This window comes from Osmerus eperlanus, unplaced genomic scaffold (assembly GCF_963692335.1).
Source record: "Osmerus eperlanus unplaced genomic scaffold, fOsmEpe2.1 SCAFFOLD_247, whole genome shotgun sequence".
In the NCBI taxonomy this organism is placed as follows: domain Eukaryota; kingdom Metazoa; phylum Chordata; class Actinopteri; order Osmeriformes; family Osmeridae; genus Osmerus; species Osmerus eperlanus.
Genome location: NW_026911794.1, coordinates 2,050 through 19,397, shown reverse-complemented (window position 1 = coordinate 19,397; position 17,348 = coordinate 2,050). Strand labels below are relative to the sequence as shown.

At 43.4% G+C, this 17,348-nt stretch overlaps 1 protein-coding gene across 1 annotated transcript; it reads left to right on the top strand.

Moving 5' to 3' along the window:
* The first annotated feature begins 3,647 nt into the window (after positions 1-3,647).
* On the top strand, positions 3,648-10,437 carry LOC134016606 (peroxisomal succinyl-coenzyme A thioesterase-like). Its single transcript, XM_062455953.1, has 10 exons — positions 3,648-3,843; positions 4,077-4,176; positions 4,274-4,464; positions 4,671-4,840; positions 6,243-6,362; positions 8,065-8,147; positions 8,245-8,338; positions 8,508-8,588; positions 9,104-9,245; positions 10,310-10,437. The coding sequence occupies exons 1-10, from the start codon at positions 3,648-3,650 to the stop codon at positions 10,435-10,437; spliced, it is 1,305 nt and encodes a 434-aa protein (XP_062311937.1).
* Positions 10,438-17,348: the final 6,911 nt, after the last annotated feature.

Below are 17,348 nucleotides of genomic sequence, written 5' to 3'. Positions count from 1 at the left end.
GTACAAAGTTCAGGGCACTCTGCCAACTACGTGTCCTCACTTCACCCCGCACCTGCTCTTGGCAAACTACCAGACCTCATAAAGTTCTGGATGCCCTCCCTCTAACACGTCATCCATACACGTCACTCTGTATCTTTCGCTTTTATAAGACGAACTAAGCAGCAGTAATCATTGAAAATATACAGACAAACTAAACGTTTCATTAATATTCACTTCTAATACACTATTCTAATATACAGACATACTAAACATTTGATTAATTATTCTCCTCTAAGGGAGTAAATGTACGTAGCATTCTTTACTCTCATTTCAACAGTTTTCACTGTGGTTTCTTGCGTTTTCATAAGCTCAGCTATAATTAATGTTCTCGGTCAAATAGATACACTTCTGGCATAAAACATCAAGAGTCCCGGAGAAATCAGCTGTACAGTCATATCTTGCTCTGCCCGTGTCCTTAACAGTTTGGTCTACACAGTTCAAGATGCCCCCCCCCCCCCCCCCTCTGCCAGCTGGCTGCTGTGTAATTCTAGCACAATTTAGCAGTCAATATCATTTTGAAACTATACAGGGTAGATATCATACTTTAATACAGATATATTGATAAACTTTTAGCACACATCGTCGAGAGTTTTGGAGGAACCAGCCTGCTCACTAAGGTGGAGTCTGATTTTGACTTGTGATTGGTTATCATGCTTTTAGGAGGGAGATCTTTTGTTCTGTGAATTTTCCCCTACACCACTTATCCTGAACAGGGTCACAGGGGGCTGGAGCCTATCCCCGCATACATTGGGCGAAAGGCAGGAATACACCCTGGACAGGTCGCCAGTCCACCGCAGGGCACACACACCATTCACTCACACACACACACTCATACTCATACTCATACCTATACCTATGGGCAATTTAGACTCTCCAATCAGCCTAACCTGCATGTCTTTGGACTGTGGGAGGAAACCGGAGTGCCCGGAGGAAACCCACGCAGACATGGGGAGAACATGCAAACTCCGCACAGAGAGGCCCCGGCCGACGGGGATTCGAACCCAGGAGCTCCTTGCTGTGAGGCGGCAGTGCTACACACATCCGTGCCGGCTGGGGAATGTCATGCATAACGTTAATGTTAAACTTCAGTTTTCGTCATGATCCATTACAAATGCTACCAACGTTAGACACGTTTGCTACCAAGCATGGGGAATGTCATGCATAACGTTAATGCTAAACTTCAGTTTTCGCCATGATCCATTACAAATGTTACCAACGTTAGCCACGTTTCCTAGCAAGCAAAGAGCGGCATGCAATGTTAACATTGATTCTTTTGATCTATAAAAACCCGTCTTATTGTTTTCTTCATCTGGCAACGTAGCATTCGGGAGCATGATTTGAAGAGCTCTAAGCTACTGTTGTGGTTCCCCAAGACAACAAATTTGAGTCCAAATTCAAATCTTACAGTCCAAATCTGATAATCAAGAGTCTTGCAGCAAAGTGTTGAATAATAGGTTTCTATTCCATCAGGTATAATCCAATCACAAAAGCCGTGGTATCCGCGTTGGGTACACACTCGTATATATGCTTGCAGTCTCATCCCCTCTGGATGCGCCACAGCGGTTCAGAGTACAAAACAGTGCAAATATGATACTTCAGTGCTGTTTGTGCAATATATATACTTTCAGTCACATTATTGGTCAATACTGATACATAGGATAAATAAGGAAAATATTCCATACTACACATTGGGGTTATTGCTGTTTTGGTTATATTTATTCATATAACCTTTTATTTATTCATATGCATTTATATAGTCCCTTTATCCAATGCGCTGTACAATTTATGCTTCTCATTCACCCATTCATACACCAGCAGTGATTGGCTGCCATGCAAGGCACCAAACCAGCTCGTCAGGAGCATTCAGGGTTAGGTGTCTTGCTCAGGGACCGCCTGAGCCAATGTCGCCCTTATAACAATGAAAACAATTGATGTGGTGTGCTAGACAGTACAGCAACATTGTAAGGAATTAGTCAAACAAAACCGTGTGATGCAGCTTCAGCTAAGTCATATCGCGGCAATGACTCAAATTCCCAAGACCAAATGTCCTATTGATGGTGTTGACATCATAACCTGAACATTTTGGGGTGAACATAATATTTATGTAAAAGACAAAGCTGGTAAAGACCTCTGGAGTGATATACGAGGCAGAAGAGGAAGAGAGGCAGAGAAAGAGAGGAGAGAAAAGGAGAGAGGGGGAGAGGGTGGGAGTAGAGAGAAGAAATGGCATGACCCAAAGGTCACTGGTGTCATAGTATCCCATGGTCCCCAAAGTACATGGGCCCCAACCCACTGACACACAGGAGATCCCTGGCCGCGCCACATGGTTGATTTCAGTGTCAATGACCGAAACCCACACTGCCCCCTGCTGGAGAGTTATGGAGGATACCTGTATGATAATCGCATGATACAGCTGAGAGCTGGTCAATCCACTTTCAATTCAATCAGTTCAACATGTAAATGGAAACAATGCCATTAATTTACCAGTGATGGAAGTAACTGAGAATGAATGCTCCAGGTGCAGGAGGTTGGTGTGTGTCAAAGTCACTTAGATCATATTTCTTCCCCATTGCAACATTTGGTCTGAACATTTTCAAACTGTACCTTAGTCTCCTTCCAGACCCCCCCCCCCCCTTCTTTCTGATATCCCTCTTGTCTAACCCCAAAAAACCCCAAAAACTTGCACTTACGATGACTGTATTTTTTGTTTAGAACAGCACTTCATGTGTATTTTACGAGTTCTGGATTTGATGCTTTAACTTGTGGAAGAACCTATGCACTTGTAAATCGCTTTGGATTAAAAGCATCTGCCAAATGACTAAAATGTAAAATGTAAAATATAGATTGTGGAAGACGAGTGTAGTGAATGACCAAAGAATATTTTGGTGATGAAAAATCCCGTTGTAACTGCTGAACAGATCAAGATCACTCTGAAAGGATGGAGGCATAAAGGTGTCAAAGACAATCATCAAGAGAAGACTATACCATCATAACATCAGAGGGTTCACCACAAGATGCAAACCCCTGGCAAAGACAAGTTAAGATAAGTGTAAACTAGTGTTGAATGCCATTAAAACTGTTGTTAAAACTGTTGTGCAACAGCAATCATATCAATGTTATTGCAATTTCAGCAGAATGAATAAGCCCGTCCCTCATTTTCTGTTGTGCAACTGCCATAGTAGCAACGTTATTGCGGAAGTCGTAGTAGTCGTAGTTTTTACGAGTGATCGTTGCGATCCACCTTAATACGTTGCTGAAACAACTTGGTTTACCTTAAGACGTACAGTGTGGCAGCGTCAGGAAAACGTTAGCAGCTGATTGTTTCGTGAAGTTTGGGTCATTCCTAAATTTATTTACATTTTTCCTACATTCTTGCTAATCACTTGCCCAGGTGGCATTTTCATTGTCTGCATTTTATTTGTTATAACTCGAGTTCTGATTATACAGTACGTTTGTAATCAAGAAACTTTGCAAACTTGTATGAGACTGGGAATGCAGTATTTACCTCTAACACGCTAACCTGAAGTCGGAGACGTAGGTTAGGGTACAAAGTTCACGTGGCAACGTGTTTTATGTGTATCGACGGCTCGTTTGGTATTACAAGAAATATGTCAGAGAAGAATATGAGCGCCATGCTGTCCGTCAGTCCGTCCAGGGGACTAGTGGATGAAAAGTTCCGAGTGGTTGTGAAGAATTTGTTATCTGGACAAGACGTCACTCTGCACTCCCTACTGCGCTCTGAGGATGACGACCTCTGGCAGGCTTTTGGACATTATGTCAGCGATGATGAAGGAACCGTGAAAGGTTTTTAACTGATTTCTCCGCTTTATCGCACCTTGGAAATTACGTGTTTGCGCAGTATTCTGATCAGCTTTTTATTATTACGTCGACAGTTATTTCATTACTGTATGTGATGTTGTCAAATGCTGCTCTATAATTTATACTGGAATCAGTGGCATGCACTGATTTGTTACCAACCTCCAACTCTTTCCTGTTAAGTCCTGCTTGTTTTGAGGTTCAGTGTGTTTTGTTCGTAGTTGCAGAACATGTGTGTGTGGGAGGATCGTACCAGGGCATGGAGCCCATGGGTCTGCTCTGGAGCATGAAGCCAGTGCCTGGGAGTAGAACAGGACTCAGGTTAGCACCCTCACCTGTAATTTGGCCAGTAAACAGTTACTTACCCAAAGGGATGAGATGCATCAGGAACATTCAAGGTGTTTTGAACACTCCTCAGGTTGCGGAAGAAGGATCTCAGCACCCCGATGTTGGTGCACATCTCTGTGTACTGTGGCCACATCAGCCAGGGGTTCAGAGAGACGAAGGCGTTGGCTTGTGCCGTCGCCGAGCGCTGGTACATGGCGCCAGGCGTCCGCAGGGTAGAGGTCACAGAGGGCGGGGTCAGAGGAACGCTCTTCCTGCCTCCAGGTGATTGCAACACTGCCGTGCCAATGTTTGATCTTGTTTAGAAAGTCTTTGTACAGGCAAATTAAACAAAGTCCAGCCAGACCTGGGTGCACCGTTCTGCCTCGCTGTTATTTTCTGCGAGGTCAGCAGCCATGCAGTCTTCTGCAGCTATGCAGTATGTGAGTGCGCGTGTGCACCAGACAGGTAAATGTGTTGTTCTCTTTGAGGTTCTGGACCTTTCCCTGGAATTTTGGACATGTGGGGAGGGGGTGGAGGCTTAGTGGAGTACCGTGCCGCCCTGCTTGCATCACATGGGTACGTTTCCATGGCACTGGACTACATGTCACCAAAGGCCTTGTCAGACCCCTCTAGACAAGTTGGAAAACAGTACTTTGAGGTACATGATAACTTATTATTTATTTCGTTTTTCATTTAAGCTTTATTTAACCAGGCCGCATCCAGTTGAGATGTAAAGTCTCTTTTAGGAGGAGAGACCTGGCTGAGAGGACGGCTGTATATGCACAGAAAAATGATTTCATGTTTACATGCATACGTATATACAGTCCCCTCCAAAAGTATTGGAACAGCGAGGCCAATTCCTTTGCTTTTGCAATACAGTGAATACATCTGCGGTTCAGATAAAAAGATGAACATGTGACAAGAGCTCAGAATTTCAGCTTTTATTTCCTGATATTTACACCTAGATGTGTTAAACTACTTAGAACATAGAACCTTTGGTATCAGGCCACCCAATTTTTTGGTGAGCAAAAGTATTTTAATAGAGACTATTTAAGTAAAAGAAAGTAAATAACACTTAATATTTGTAGGCATATCCCTTGCTTGCAGTAAGTGCACCAACCCTGAGACCCATGGACATCACCAAACTGTTGAGTTTGGACGCATTTCTCAGAATGTTTCTCCATAATTTGGCAGTCAGCAGCCATGCAAGCCCAAGCAATGACACCTCCTCCACCGTGTTTCACAGATGAGCTTGTATGTTTTGAATCATGAGCAGGTCCCTTCTTTCTCTTCACTTTGGCCTTTTCATCACTTTGGAAGTTAATCTTAATGATGAGTTAGTCTCATCAGTCCATAAAACTTTGTTGCAGAATGTTTGTGGCTCATGTCTTTACTTGTTTGCAAACTGTTATCAGCTGTAATTGTAATCTATATTGCTGCTCTCTACGTTGTTTAATAAATCTAGATGAAAATACCAGGAAATAAAAGCTGAATTTTTTTTTTTTAAATTATTATATATATATATATATTTTTATCCGATTTTTTTCCCTTTTTCTCCCAATTTGGTAGCGAATTGGACCCTGTCTGATTCAATTAGAGCTAGTATTAGATACACCGCCCACACCCCGTCCCTCGGCGGCCAACGGGAGAGCGACACGCCTTCTTCAAGCCGTCTCGCCTACCTAGTTGGAACCGTGAGTCCGAGGCGCCCGAGGTGCTTGTTTGTGCGGCGATCTACTAACCCTGCCAAGTCCCTCCCTCTGGAGCAGCGAGCCAATTATTGCTGCTCCACGTGAGCCGGCCAAACTTGGCTTTTGGCAGGACCGAGAATCGAACCCCGGTCCCCGGTGTGCAACTTAGCCTGTTGCGCCACCGCGGCTCCCTATAAAAGCTGAAATTTGGATCTGTCATCCGATGTACTTTGGACCTGGAACTCAATTGTCTTCGGTGTTTAGCAAAAACAAAGGAATTGACCTTGCCGTTCCAATAATTTTGGGAGGGGGATGTGTGTGTCATCTCCCCACTGGAGAATATGATGTGCTTAAATGTTTCTGGGCCAGGCTGCATTCACCATTCTGAAGGAGCATCCCCAGGTGTGCAGTGACCGGGTCGCCATGTTTGGACTGTCCTTTGGCACCTCCGTTGTCCTGTCGATGGCGGTGTACTCGTCCGTGATCCAGGTGAGAGAACATTGTCAGTGTAGAGAAATGGCACTCTGAAATGCGTTCTGCAAAACCTATGTTGAGGAAATATTTTTGTCGCTTTTCCTCCTCGTTCCTTTTACGTGGGTGAAGTTGTATTGGCAGCAATGATGTTGAAGAAGCACTCAGTCAATAGTTGTTCATTACAAATCTTTAAATAAAACAGATTAATCTGGGGAATCTGTGTGCTCCGTGCAAGAAGCTTCAAGAGACCAGAGAATTCCAAAGTAACAGTAGGAAGTATCCTAGTCTTTATACAATAGAGCTAACCAATCATTTGTCATATAACATCACATTGTCTCTCTTAATCCGCCTTAATATTTTCTGTCACTCTATGAAAGCTGAGCTGTCTTAACCTTTTGCCTCTGTAATGACGCAGGCAAACTGGCTGGTGATCACTAACTCGGAACATTTCTCTGCAAAACCCACATTGCTTGACCTGCATCACTTGGTCAAAACAGGTCGTATCCAATGGCATGGTTTTTAAACACCTGATTAAGTGTTCTCTGCACTTTCATTTAACAAACTCTGTACTTTGCAGCTCAATGTGTTTGAACAGACACACAGTTCTAATTACTCATGCTGACTTATTCACTTATTCTCAATTCTAACCATTTCACAGTTTTAATAAAAGCATTTCAATCAAACTTCATCATTATTCTAAGCATTCCTGGTTTTCAATGAGAGCATTTTGATCAAACTTCAACAATCCCCCCTTTGAGACCAATAGGTCTCACATTCTTGAGAGTTAACTTTAACGTTATCACTCTTTTATGAATTATTTTAGCATCGCAAATTCATTAGCTATCAATAACATCAATCATTTCATCTATCAATTACATTAATAATTTTATATTTCACTCATAGTTTTTAAATAAGCATAAGAGAAATATGAGAATAACATCAGTTCTTGTCCCATGATCTTCAAATCCGTTGGCATTAGTTGGATTGTTGGCCTGAGGAGAGGTTACTAGCACATCACTCAGCCGTCGCAATCAGGCCTATTTATTTATTGTTACTTCTATGTGTCAGTGCATCTAATCTATCAAAGGCCTTCAAATGTCAGGAGGTTGTTTCCCATCCTGTGTTTTAGTCATCATCGTCCGTAAGTCTTCATGTTTGTCTCTATGTGCTGCATCTTACATGTTTGTGTGGTTTTCTGTTTTATGACAATACTTACTCATAATCCTAATTGAAGCAGTGCCTTTCATCATCGTCACATTCACTTGAATTTTTTATCGAGTTATCGATAATTACACAAGAATCGGGAAAATAAAATTGTGAGTATCACTAAGACTGGTGCTATTAAATTCCCTAACCAAGGGCCTACGCTACCAAACCTATTTTCAATCTGATAATGAGTCTGTCATGTGGTACCTTATCAAATACCTTTTGGAAATCTAAATGTATGTCATAAACCCTGCTACTATCAAAGCACTTGGTAGCTTCCTCAAAGAATGTGAAAGCCATGTTGGCTATCCCTTAAGATGTTATTACATTGAAGCCAAATGCATTTTAATGACATTTAATTTGGGTTTTGTGAAGGTTTTTTTTAAAAAAAAAAAATATTTTTTTTGAAAGGGTTTTTCATGCGGCACCTTGCCTGGCGGCACACCGGTTAGGAAACGCTGAAATATGCCGCATATCAGATGCTACACCCCACCTGCTCTTTCTCTCCCAGCCCAGGTGCCTGGTATGTTTGAGCGGGAGCCACGTGCAGCCACTGCGGGGATCTCTGGCTGACGTCTTTAAGGATATTGAGAAGTGAGTGTCACCCTGCAGCTCTGTGTGGCGAAAGTGATCTGCAGTGTATCTTTCATTCATTCATTCATTCATTCATTTCATTTTATTTTGTTTTCAGAGATTCCCACAAGACCCGTTATGATGAGGAGCATCGAGTGATCTGGCGAGATCTTCTCTTGCCGATACCCTCCGACCCCAGCAAGAAGGTTGCTGTGAGTAAATATAAACTCTCTCTGCCTCATTGTTTATACACAGTGATAGGCACACCCCATTCTGTCCGTTCTGATTGGCTGGTGAGTGTTGTGCTGTAGATCCCTCTGCCCATTCTGATTGGCTGGTGAGTGTGGTGCTTTAGTCACTGTTGGTTGTTGTGATCTTCAGGTGGGGCAGTTACAGTGTCCTCTGCTGTTGATCGTGGGTGAAGATGATCAGAACTGCGCATCTGCTGAGTCGGCTGAAGACGTGAGTCTGTCTGTCCCGCTCTCTATACCGCTGTCTGTACTGATGTCTGTGCTTCTGTCTTTACATACCAGTCTGTACATTTAGTGGTGGAGCTAGCCTTTCATATGTATGGGTGTAAGGCAAGATGAGATACACCGATCAGCCACAACATTAAAACCCACCTGCTTAAACCAGTTTCTTCATGATTAAAAATGCTTTAAACTGGATAAACTTGTCTATAAACACTTAATATGTCATGAGTTGTTATGCTTACTTGTATAACTTTTTAACGCATACAATAGATAATGCTATTTGAAAACATTTATTCAACAATGTGTTTCATGAATCATTCAAAGATAGTATCGATGTTCGGGTACTCCATTGCTGCTAATTCCCCGTCTGTGCACCATGTGATTTATAAATCTGCAATGAGACCCCAAAAAAACGTTTTAGCACACACGTATGAGCACACACAGACACACACAGGTCAGTTTTAGTTTGCCAGTGGCTGTGTGTGAACAAAGCTTTTCCTCCAGATGGAGAAGATGATGGAGGAGGCTGGAAACAGTCATCTGTTGACCATCCTCTCCTACCCTGGGGCGGGACACCTGATTGAGCCCCCCTACACCCCGCATATTGCCTCTAGCAACTTTATGGTTGCTGCATCAGGAGGAAAAGGTACAGAACAGTATGTGATATGTAAGATGTGGGGTAAGGAACCTGTTGCTTTGCATCTTTGCGTTTTTTTGACTGATTGGCCTATTTGCCGTGTGCACTTGACTTTATATTCATGTCTGCACAATATGTGGGGTAAGGAGGAACCTGATGATGATCTTCTGTCGTGTAGACCAAATGACTTCAGTGTGGTAATAACTATTGTTTACGCCACCACTTGAACCAGGCCAGGCATTGCCATTCTCTGAGAAGCAAACTGCAGTGGTTACTCGCGGTATTGCGGTTTTGTCAGCTTCAGGTGCCAAAAAGCATCATTTGTTTGTTTGTTTGTTCATCACAATGTAGTATTATGTGTCTGCCTCAAAGGGGTGAGGAATTATAACATGCCTCTGGTATTACACATTTATATTTACATTTACATTTTAGTCATTTTGCAGATGCTTTTAATCCAAAGCGACACTATTTTATACACTCAGTGAGCACTTCATTAGGTATTTATTTGACTTATTTTACTAGACTTGACTTTTATTAGACTTCTACTGCTGTAGCCTATCCACTTAGAGTTTAATGCATTGTGTGTTCAGAGATGCTCTTCTGCGTACCACGGCTGTAATGTGTGGTTATTTGCGTTACTGTCACTAAATCAGTTGGTGCAACCAGTTTACATGAAGTTATGGCGTAACTCTGAATTTACGTTCAAACTAGCCTTACATTATCCTGGTGCAACAGGCTGCAAGTTGGCGCTTTATTTAATTGCCAAGGAGGCTGTGGCTAACAACAGGCAAATCATTGACACCACTTCTGCAACGTGATGTTAAAACTGAAACTGAGTAATACTCTCAGGTGATTGAGTTGGATCATCTGCCCAATGTTTAACCACACTGGAGAACTGGAGTTTTCTGGCATTAATTATTAAAATATTAAAATAGGCGAATTATCTAATTATCAAATTATCTAATTATCTATGATTGGCTCCGCCCACATACCTATGACACGTTGGGAGTTTTAATATCACAGCAAATCCACTTATTTCAAATAATGACCTTCTTCTCTTGTTTGCTTCGCAGTGGTGGCTCTCTGGGGAGGGGAGGTCAGAGCGCACTCTCGTGCCCAGGAGGACTCCTGGCACAGAATCTTGGCCTTCCTGGAGCAGCACCTTTACGGCCCAGACCTGAAAACCCCCGGGGACCTGTGACCCCGTGCAGGAGGACCATCTCCGTCCACCGTCCCCCTCCTGACTACTCCGCTCTCAGGCCACCCAGGGGCATCCATTCCTGGTGCCGTGGTTTTCATAGATTTCATTTTAATTGACTAAATTGTTTCCCTTCATCAAGTGCATTAATTCAATTTATACAATGGATAGGTCCAGTCCATTGTCTCTATTGGTCAGTTTGGTTTGCGTTCCAGGCGTGGCAATATCCACACTATACGCACGGCTAAATGGAATGTTCACACATCTTTTAATACTACTCTGCGTTTGTAGATCACCGTTATCTACTTTGTAATCAAAATTAACGTAACTTAATGGTATCATCTTATCGGCACTAGTAAAATAAAATGAGTGAGTTTAAAGTGTCCTTTGATTTGGAAAGGAGCAGGAACTAAAAAAAATACAACTTCGGCAACATCCTCGGATCGAAATACCAGCAAGACCACCAAGCCCGTTGAAGCAAATGATGACTCACAACGACACTGAGTTATTTCAATACCTACACGTTATCTGGCAGTGTCCCGATAAGCGTCAGTGTGTGTCAGTGTCGTCTGGTGTAACGTAGACTAGCAAGCTAGCTAATGTTAATGCAGTGGGGATACGTGATTCCTAATAACGTCGCTTCGAGAGTGGAGTGGGGATACATTATTGCTAGCTGACCTTCACAATACCGTTGCTTAGGAACCAGTAAACTACTGTTCAGCGGAAGAATACGTTTACCGTCAAACATAGTTCCATTAAAAATACATGAATTTAAAGTTTGTCTTGTCTTTAGTGGAATTTTTAAAGATAAATGTGGTAACCGTTGTATAAAATCGTTATGGAACTCCAACCTGTGGTATATCGTGGATATTGGCACAGCTAGGGGATCTAACCACCCCGCTAGCTGTGCCAATATTCAGGATATACCACAGGCTCTCGTTCCATAAGGCTTAAATATCACACAAGTGGATTTTAAAAAAAGTTCCAACCATTCCTGCCTGCTTAGATTGGCCAGTCATATTTCAAGAGATTTTCCAAGAGACTTCATTTGTCACAAGCTCATACAAGTATGTCCGAATGTTTTTGAATATCACACCAGCCGCAGGGTCAGTCAGTGCCACATTGTCTTGATGGTGTAGTCACGGATGTGATTGAATGATAGGATATTTTATGTATTCACCAAGCAGTAAAATAGCACTGTGTACCTGGTGCTTTTTTTTGGGTTCCTCATAAGCTTGTCTGTGATTTACACAGCCTTTTTTCATTTTTTCTTGCATCTTGGAACTGGTCTTCCAACAAACATGGAATGTACATGTGGAATAGATATTCTTCAAAACACATTCCCAGTCAAGGCCAGAGAAATATCTGTGAATGTGATCGCTGATGCACAAAGAGACAACGCTCTTTAATGCGCTGCATGTGGCAACTGTAGGAAGAATGAACCAGTGGCATGTTTTATGCTTTAAACCAGCTCCCACAAGGAAGGTCAACAGGTAGAATATATATATATATATTTTTTTTTAATGACTTCAAGTTATATAATTGTACACAGAAGATACACAGACATTTGCATATGGCCATTTATGTTGATGTAACATGCATACATTTTCTCAAACACAAAGATATTCATTATATGACAATTATATATGTTATGGAGTTTATAATACACATAATGTACACAATAAACTTGGAGGTCTTCATCCTCGCCAAGTCCTCCCGCTCCTTCCTCTCTTGTCTTTTCCTCCTCCCCTAACGTCTCCTCCTCTTGGCTTTCAAGTTCTGGCACCTCCCTCTCGTTGGTCGTCCACCTGCATTTCCTCCTGCTTCTTAGCGCTCCTCCTGTTCTCCTCACTCTCTCCTGTCCAGCGTGTCTCTGCCCTGATCTCCGCACTCCCCATCCGCCCCTCCCCTCCCACTGTCCTCCTGCTCTGGGTCACCTCTTTCTCCACCTCCTCGTCCTCTGCTGTCTCCATCTCTCCTTTCTCCTCACTGTCTTCTGCTTTCTCTACTTCTTCTTTCCCCTCATCTTTTGCTTTTCCCATCTCTCCTTTCTTTTCCCTCTCCTCCGTTATCTCCATCTCTCCTTTCACCTCATACTCTGCTGTCTCTATCTCTTTTTCCTCACTGTCTTCTGCTTTCTCTACTTCTTCTTTCTCCTCATCCACTGATTTCTCCATGTCTTTCTCATCATCCCCTGCTTTCTCCATCTCCACTTTCTCCTCATCCCCTGCTTTCTCTATCTCCTCTTTCTCATCATCCCATACTTTCTCAATCTCTTTTTGATCATCCCCTGCTTTCTCCATCTCCTTCTCATCTCCTGCTTTCTCCATCTCTTTCTGATCATCCCCTGCTTTCTCCATCTCCTTCTCCCCTGTTTTCTCCATCTCTTTCTGATCATCCCCTGCTTTCTCCATCTCTTTCTTCTCCTCCCTGCTTTCTCCATCTCCTCTTTCTGATCATCCCCTGCTTTCTCCATCTCTTTCTGATCATCCCCTACTTTCTCCTCTCTGCTTTCTCCTCATCCCCTGCTTCCCCCATCTCTTTCTGATCATCCCCTGCTTTCTCCATTTCCTCTTTCTTCTCCTCCCCTGCTTTCTCCATCTCCTCTTTTTTCTCCTCCCCTGCTTTCTCCATCTCTTTCTCCTCATCCCCTGCTTTCTCAATCTCTGCTTTCTGGTCATCCCCTGCTTTCTCCATCTCCTCTTTCTGATCATCCCCTGCTTTCTCCATCTCCTCTTTCTGATCATCCCCTGCTTTCTCAACCTCCTCTTTCTGACCATCCCCTGCTTTCGCCATCTCCTTCTCCTCATCCCCTACTTTCTCCATCTCTGCTTTCTGGTCATCCCGTGCTTTCTCCATCTCCTCTTTCTTCTCCCCTGCTTTCTCCATCTCCTCTTTCTGATCATCCCCTACTTTCTCCATCTCTGCTTTCTGGTCATCCCCTGCTTTCTCCATCTCCTCTTTCTGATCATCCCCTGCTTCTCCATCTCCTCTTTCTGATCATCCCCTGCTTTCTCAACCTCCTCTTTCTGACCATCCCTGCTTTCGCCATCTCCTTCTCCTCATCCCCTACTTTCTCCATCTCTGCTTTCTGGTCATCCCGTGCTTTCTCCATCTCCTCTTTCTTCTCCCCTGCTTTCTCCATCTCCTCTTTCTGATCATCCCCTACTTTCTCCATCTCTGCTTTCTGGTCATCCCCTGCTTTGTCCATCTCCTCTTTCTGATCATCCCCTGCTTTCTTCATCTCCTCTTTCTCCTCATCCCCTACTTTCTCCATCTCTGCTTTCTGGTCATCCCCTGCTTTCTCCATCTCCTCTTTCTGATCATCCCTGCTTTCTCCATCTCCTCTTTTTTCTCACCCCCTACTTTCTCCATCTCTTTCTGATCATCCCCTGCTTTCTCCATCTCTTTCTGATCATCCTCTGCTTTCTCCATCTCCTTCTCATCCCCTACTTTCTCCATCTCCTCTTTCTGGTCATCCCCTACTTTCTCCATCTCCTCTTTCTGGTCATCCACTGCTTTCTCCATCTCTTCTTTCTGGTCATCCACTGCTTTCTCCATCTCTTTCTCCTCATCCCTGCTGTCTCCATCTCTCCATTCTCCTCACTGTCTTCTGCTTTCTCTGTCTCTCCTTTCTCCTCATCTTTTGCTTTTCCCATCTCTCCTTTCTTTTCCCTCTCCTCCATTATCTCCATCTCTCCTTTCACCTCCTTATTCCCAGCTTTCTCAATTTCTCTTTTCTCATCTGTCACACTCTCTGTCAGAATCCCCTCTGTCGGTTCTCTCTCACCGGTCTTCTCCTCTCTCCCCGTTTCTTCTCTCTTCTCCGTCTCCTTACCAGCTCTCTCCATTTCTCCCAGAACCCCCTCTGTCACTCCCTTCTCCTCCTCGCCAGGCCTGTCCCGTGCTGTCTCCATCTCTCCTTTCCCGTCCTTCATCCCCTCCCACTCGGTCCTTTCTTTTATCCTGTCTTTAGCTTCTTTCCCTTCCCCTGGCCTCTCCCTCTCCAAGTTTTCTCTCGCTCGCCTCAACTTCTCCTTCTCCCTCTCGGGCTCTCTCCTCACACGCTCCACTGTTTCCTTGTCCTCCGCCGTCTTTGCCCGTTCCTTTTCTAGCTCTCCTCTTAACCCCGTCACCGTCTCCTCCCACACCTTCTCCTGCCTCTTGTTCTGTTCCTGAAGGCTCTCGATCATTCTCGCACACACCTCTCTCTCTCTGGTCCAGACCGCTTTGATCTTGACATACTCCGCCTCAATCAGATCCATCAGACTCGCCCACTCATCTGCCTCCTCTCTGATCCTCTCCAGCTCCCTCAGTCTCTCGATCTTGTTGAAGGTGCAAACAAAATTGTTCAGGAAGTTCAGGAACCCAGCCATCATCTCTTCCTTCTCCTGCTTCATCGCCTCCCTCTCCCTCTCAATCGCCTCCTTCATCCGCCCTACCTCCTCCCTCTCCCTCCTCCTCCCATGCTCCCTGTCTGTCTCCTGCCTGTTTCTCTCCAGCTTGTCCGTCTTCCTCCTCCAGTCCTTCCTCTCCCTCATCCAGTCCGCCGTGATCACGTCCGTCTCCGTCTCCACCAGCTCCATGAGGCCCGACCAGTCGTCCACCTCCTTCTTTGTCCTCTGCAGCTCTCTCTTCAAGACCTCTGTCTCTTCTCGCATCCTCAACAGTTCTCTCTCGACGTCTTCCCGATCCCTCACCCCTGGCTGGTGGCGGTGTATCCCAGCATGCACTCTGGGCTGATTCCTCCTATCTCTTCGCTCAAACTCTCCATGTCCTCCTTCGACTTCTTTGCGATGTCCTCTGCCAGATTCTGTCCTTATTCACCGACTGACACACACCTGTAAAGGTAAAGCAGAATTATAATATCCTCTGATTTTTTTTATGGTACTTTCTGCAGAATGTTCTTCTGCATTTGGGAGTAATGCACATAAACTGATAAATCACATGGTATATGGACTTCTTATAGCATGACACAAAAGTGGTTATGTGATGTCAAACATTGCACTAACTCAATTTTACATTTAGGATTGGTGACTGTATTGCCTGAAATAAATGGATATGACAGAATGGAATGACATATTAATGACCAAAATAACAGAACCTTACAGAACTTTAGCTGATTCTTCCACAAATTCACAAATGTCACATAGCATAAAACCAAATGTTGAATCCCCACTTTTTTCTTTTTTAACACTTGGCAATGGGCTAGCTGGCAGTAATTACCTGTGAATATGGAAAGTGGAAGCTAACCCTTTGTGACATATTGCAAGTTGTACATGTTGCCATGGATTTCCATCACAACAAATTCACAACACACATAGACATGCAGACACATGCAGATTTAACATATAGGCCTATTCATTTTCAAACCCATATACATATATTGACCTGCGGTAAATAGGGCCAGATACCAACTAAGGCCTGACCAAAACATGACCTTTCATCGTCTATTTTATCACTGTAGAAACGGGGACAATATTCACGATACTATGTGATTGCGTATTTTGTATTCGCTATTTTGTTTCAGTTATGCTTAATATCCTACAAAATGTTTACAATTCATTATTATGGTAATAGCCTACATTTATGGTGTAAGTTAATATATGCTACACAAGACACACGGTTATACGATAGCTAAAAGTTAAGTGAACTGTTGGTTAACTATACAGCGAACTGTTAGCTAGTTCAATATAATCTACCCCTACGTGTTTTGAGCTAAATATAGAAACGTTTATGTTGACGACTTACCAAGCGGTTTGATTCAAGTTTTCTTAGTTTGCGACGACAAATAGCAGTTGGACGGACCTCGGCTCTCCGAAGTTATTTTCTCAAAAGTTCACTTTGTCAGCGTGCTTTGGCTTCGCTGTTTTCACTTAAACTAATCAGGAAAGTACGCGATTGTTTTTTTTAAAAGGTAACATTATTGTTCCATATCGCTCTGAGGTTGTCATGGATATGTACCTGGGGATTCTAATTGCAAATATGAACATAATCTAAATCTCCGAAAGCTATTATTCCATGAGCCAGGCCTGAAATGTTGGCCATCATGCCCACTTTAAACTTTAAAATTAAATTACATTAAAAATGGCCTCATTACATCACAAGATGCGAAAGTCCAAGTTCTATTGACTTTAGGGTTCATGACTTAATTATATTCTGCCTTGCTAAATTGTTTTTATTTGAGTTTTAATTGAAACCGGTGAGAAACAAATAATGATGTAGGGATTAAAAACGACAGCACGTCATACGTTTTCTAATAGTACTAGGGACATAGACCATCCAGAAAATTACTATGATACATCCTCCCTCCAAGAGCTACCAGCTCCTCTGGCTCATGAACTATATAGCCGACTGCCTGAATGTGACTTCATGGTATTTTATAACAAATCGAATTAATTTGTGTGCGTGGATTCCTTTGAAAAGGGTGCCAATGTTCAATGTTAACTTATCGGTTGTCACAGATAGTTGGTCTGTTGCAAGGCTCCTGGCGATAGTCAAAGATATCACTGTATCAGTGGCTAGTGTCTGGGCTGCATTTACAGACTATGCGGTAAAAAAATACACCATGGCTGTGGAAGCAAGTTTGCGGTTTCGACGTGACCCTTGTCAATCGGTGTTTTGACGTTATTACTATGTGTGTCCACAAGAGAGAGACATTCCCCTTTTCACCAAACAGTGCAGTGGCGTCAATAAAGGTCTTAAAGCAATTGTACACCAGCCACATGGTTAGTCAGTGCCACAGTGTCTTGATGGTGTCGTCGCGACTGTGATTGAGTTGGAGGATATTTTATGTATTCATCAAGCAGTCAAATACCGCAGTGTTCTTTTTTGGGGACCTATTGGGGCGACATGGCTCAGGCAGTCGTCTGGCAGTCGCAGGGTTGCTGGTTGGATCCCGCCCGGGCTGTGTC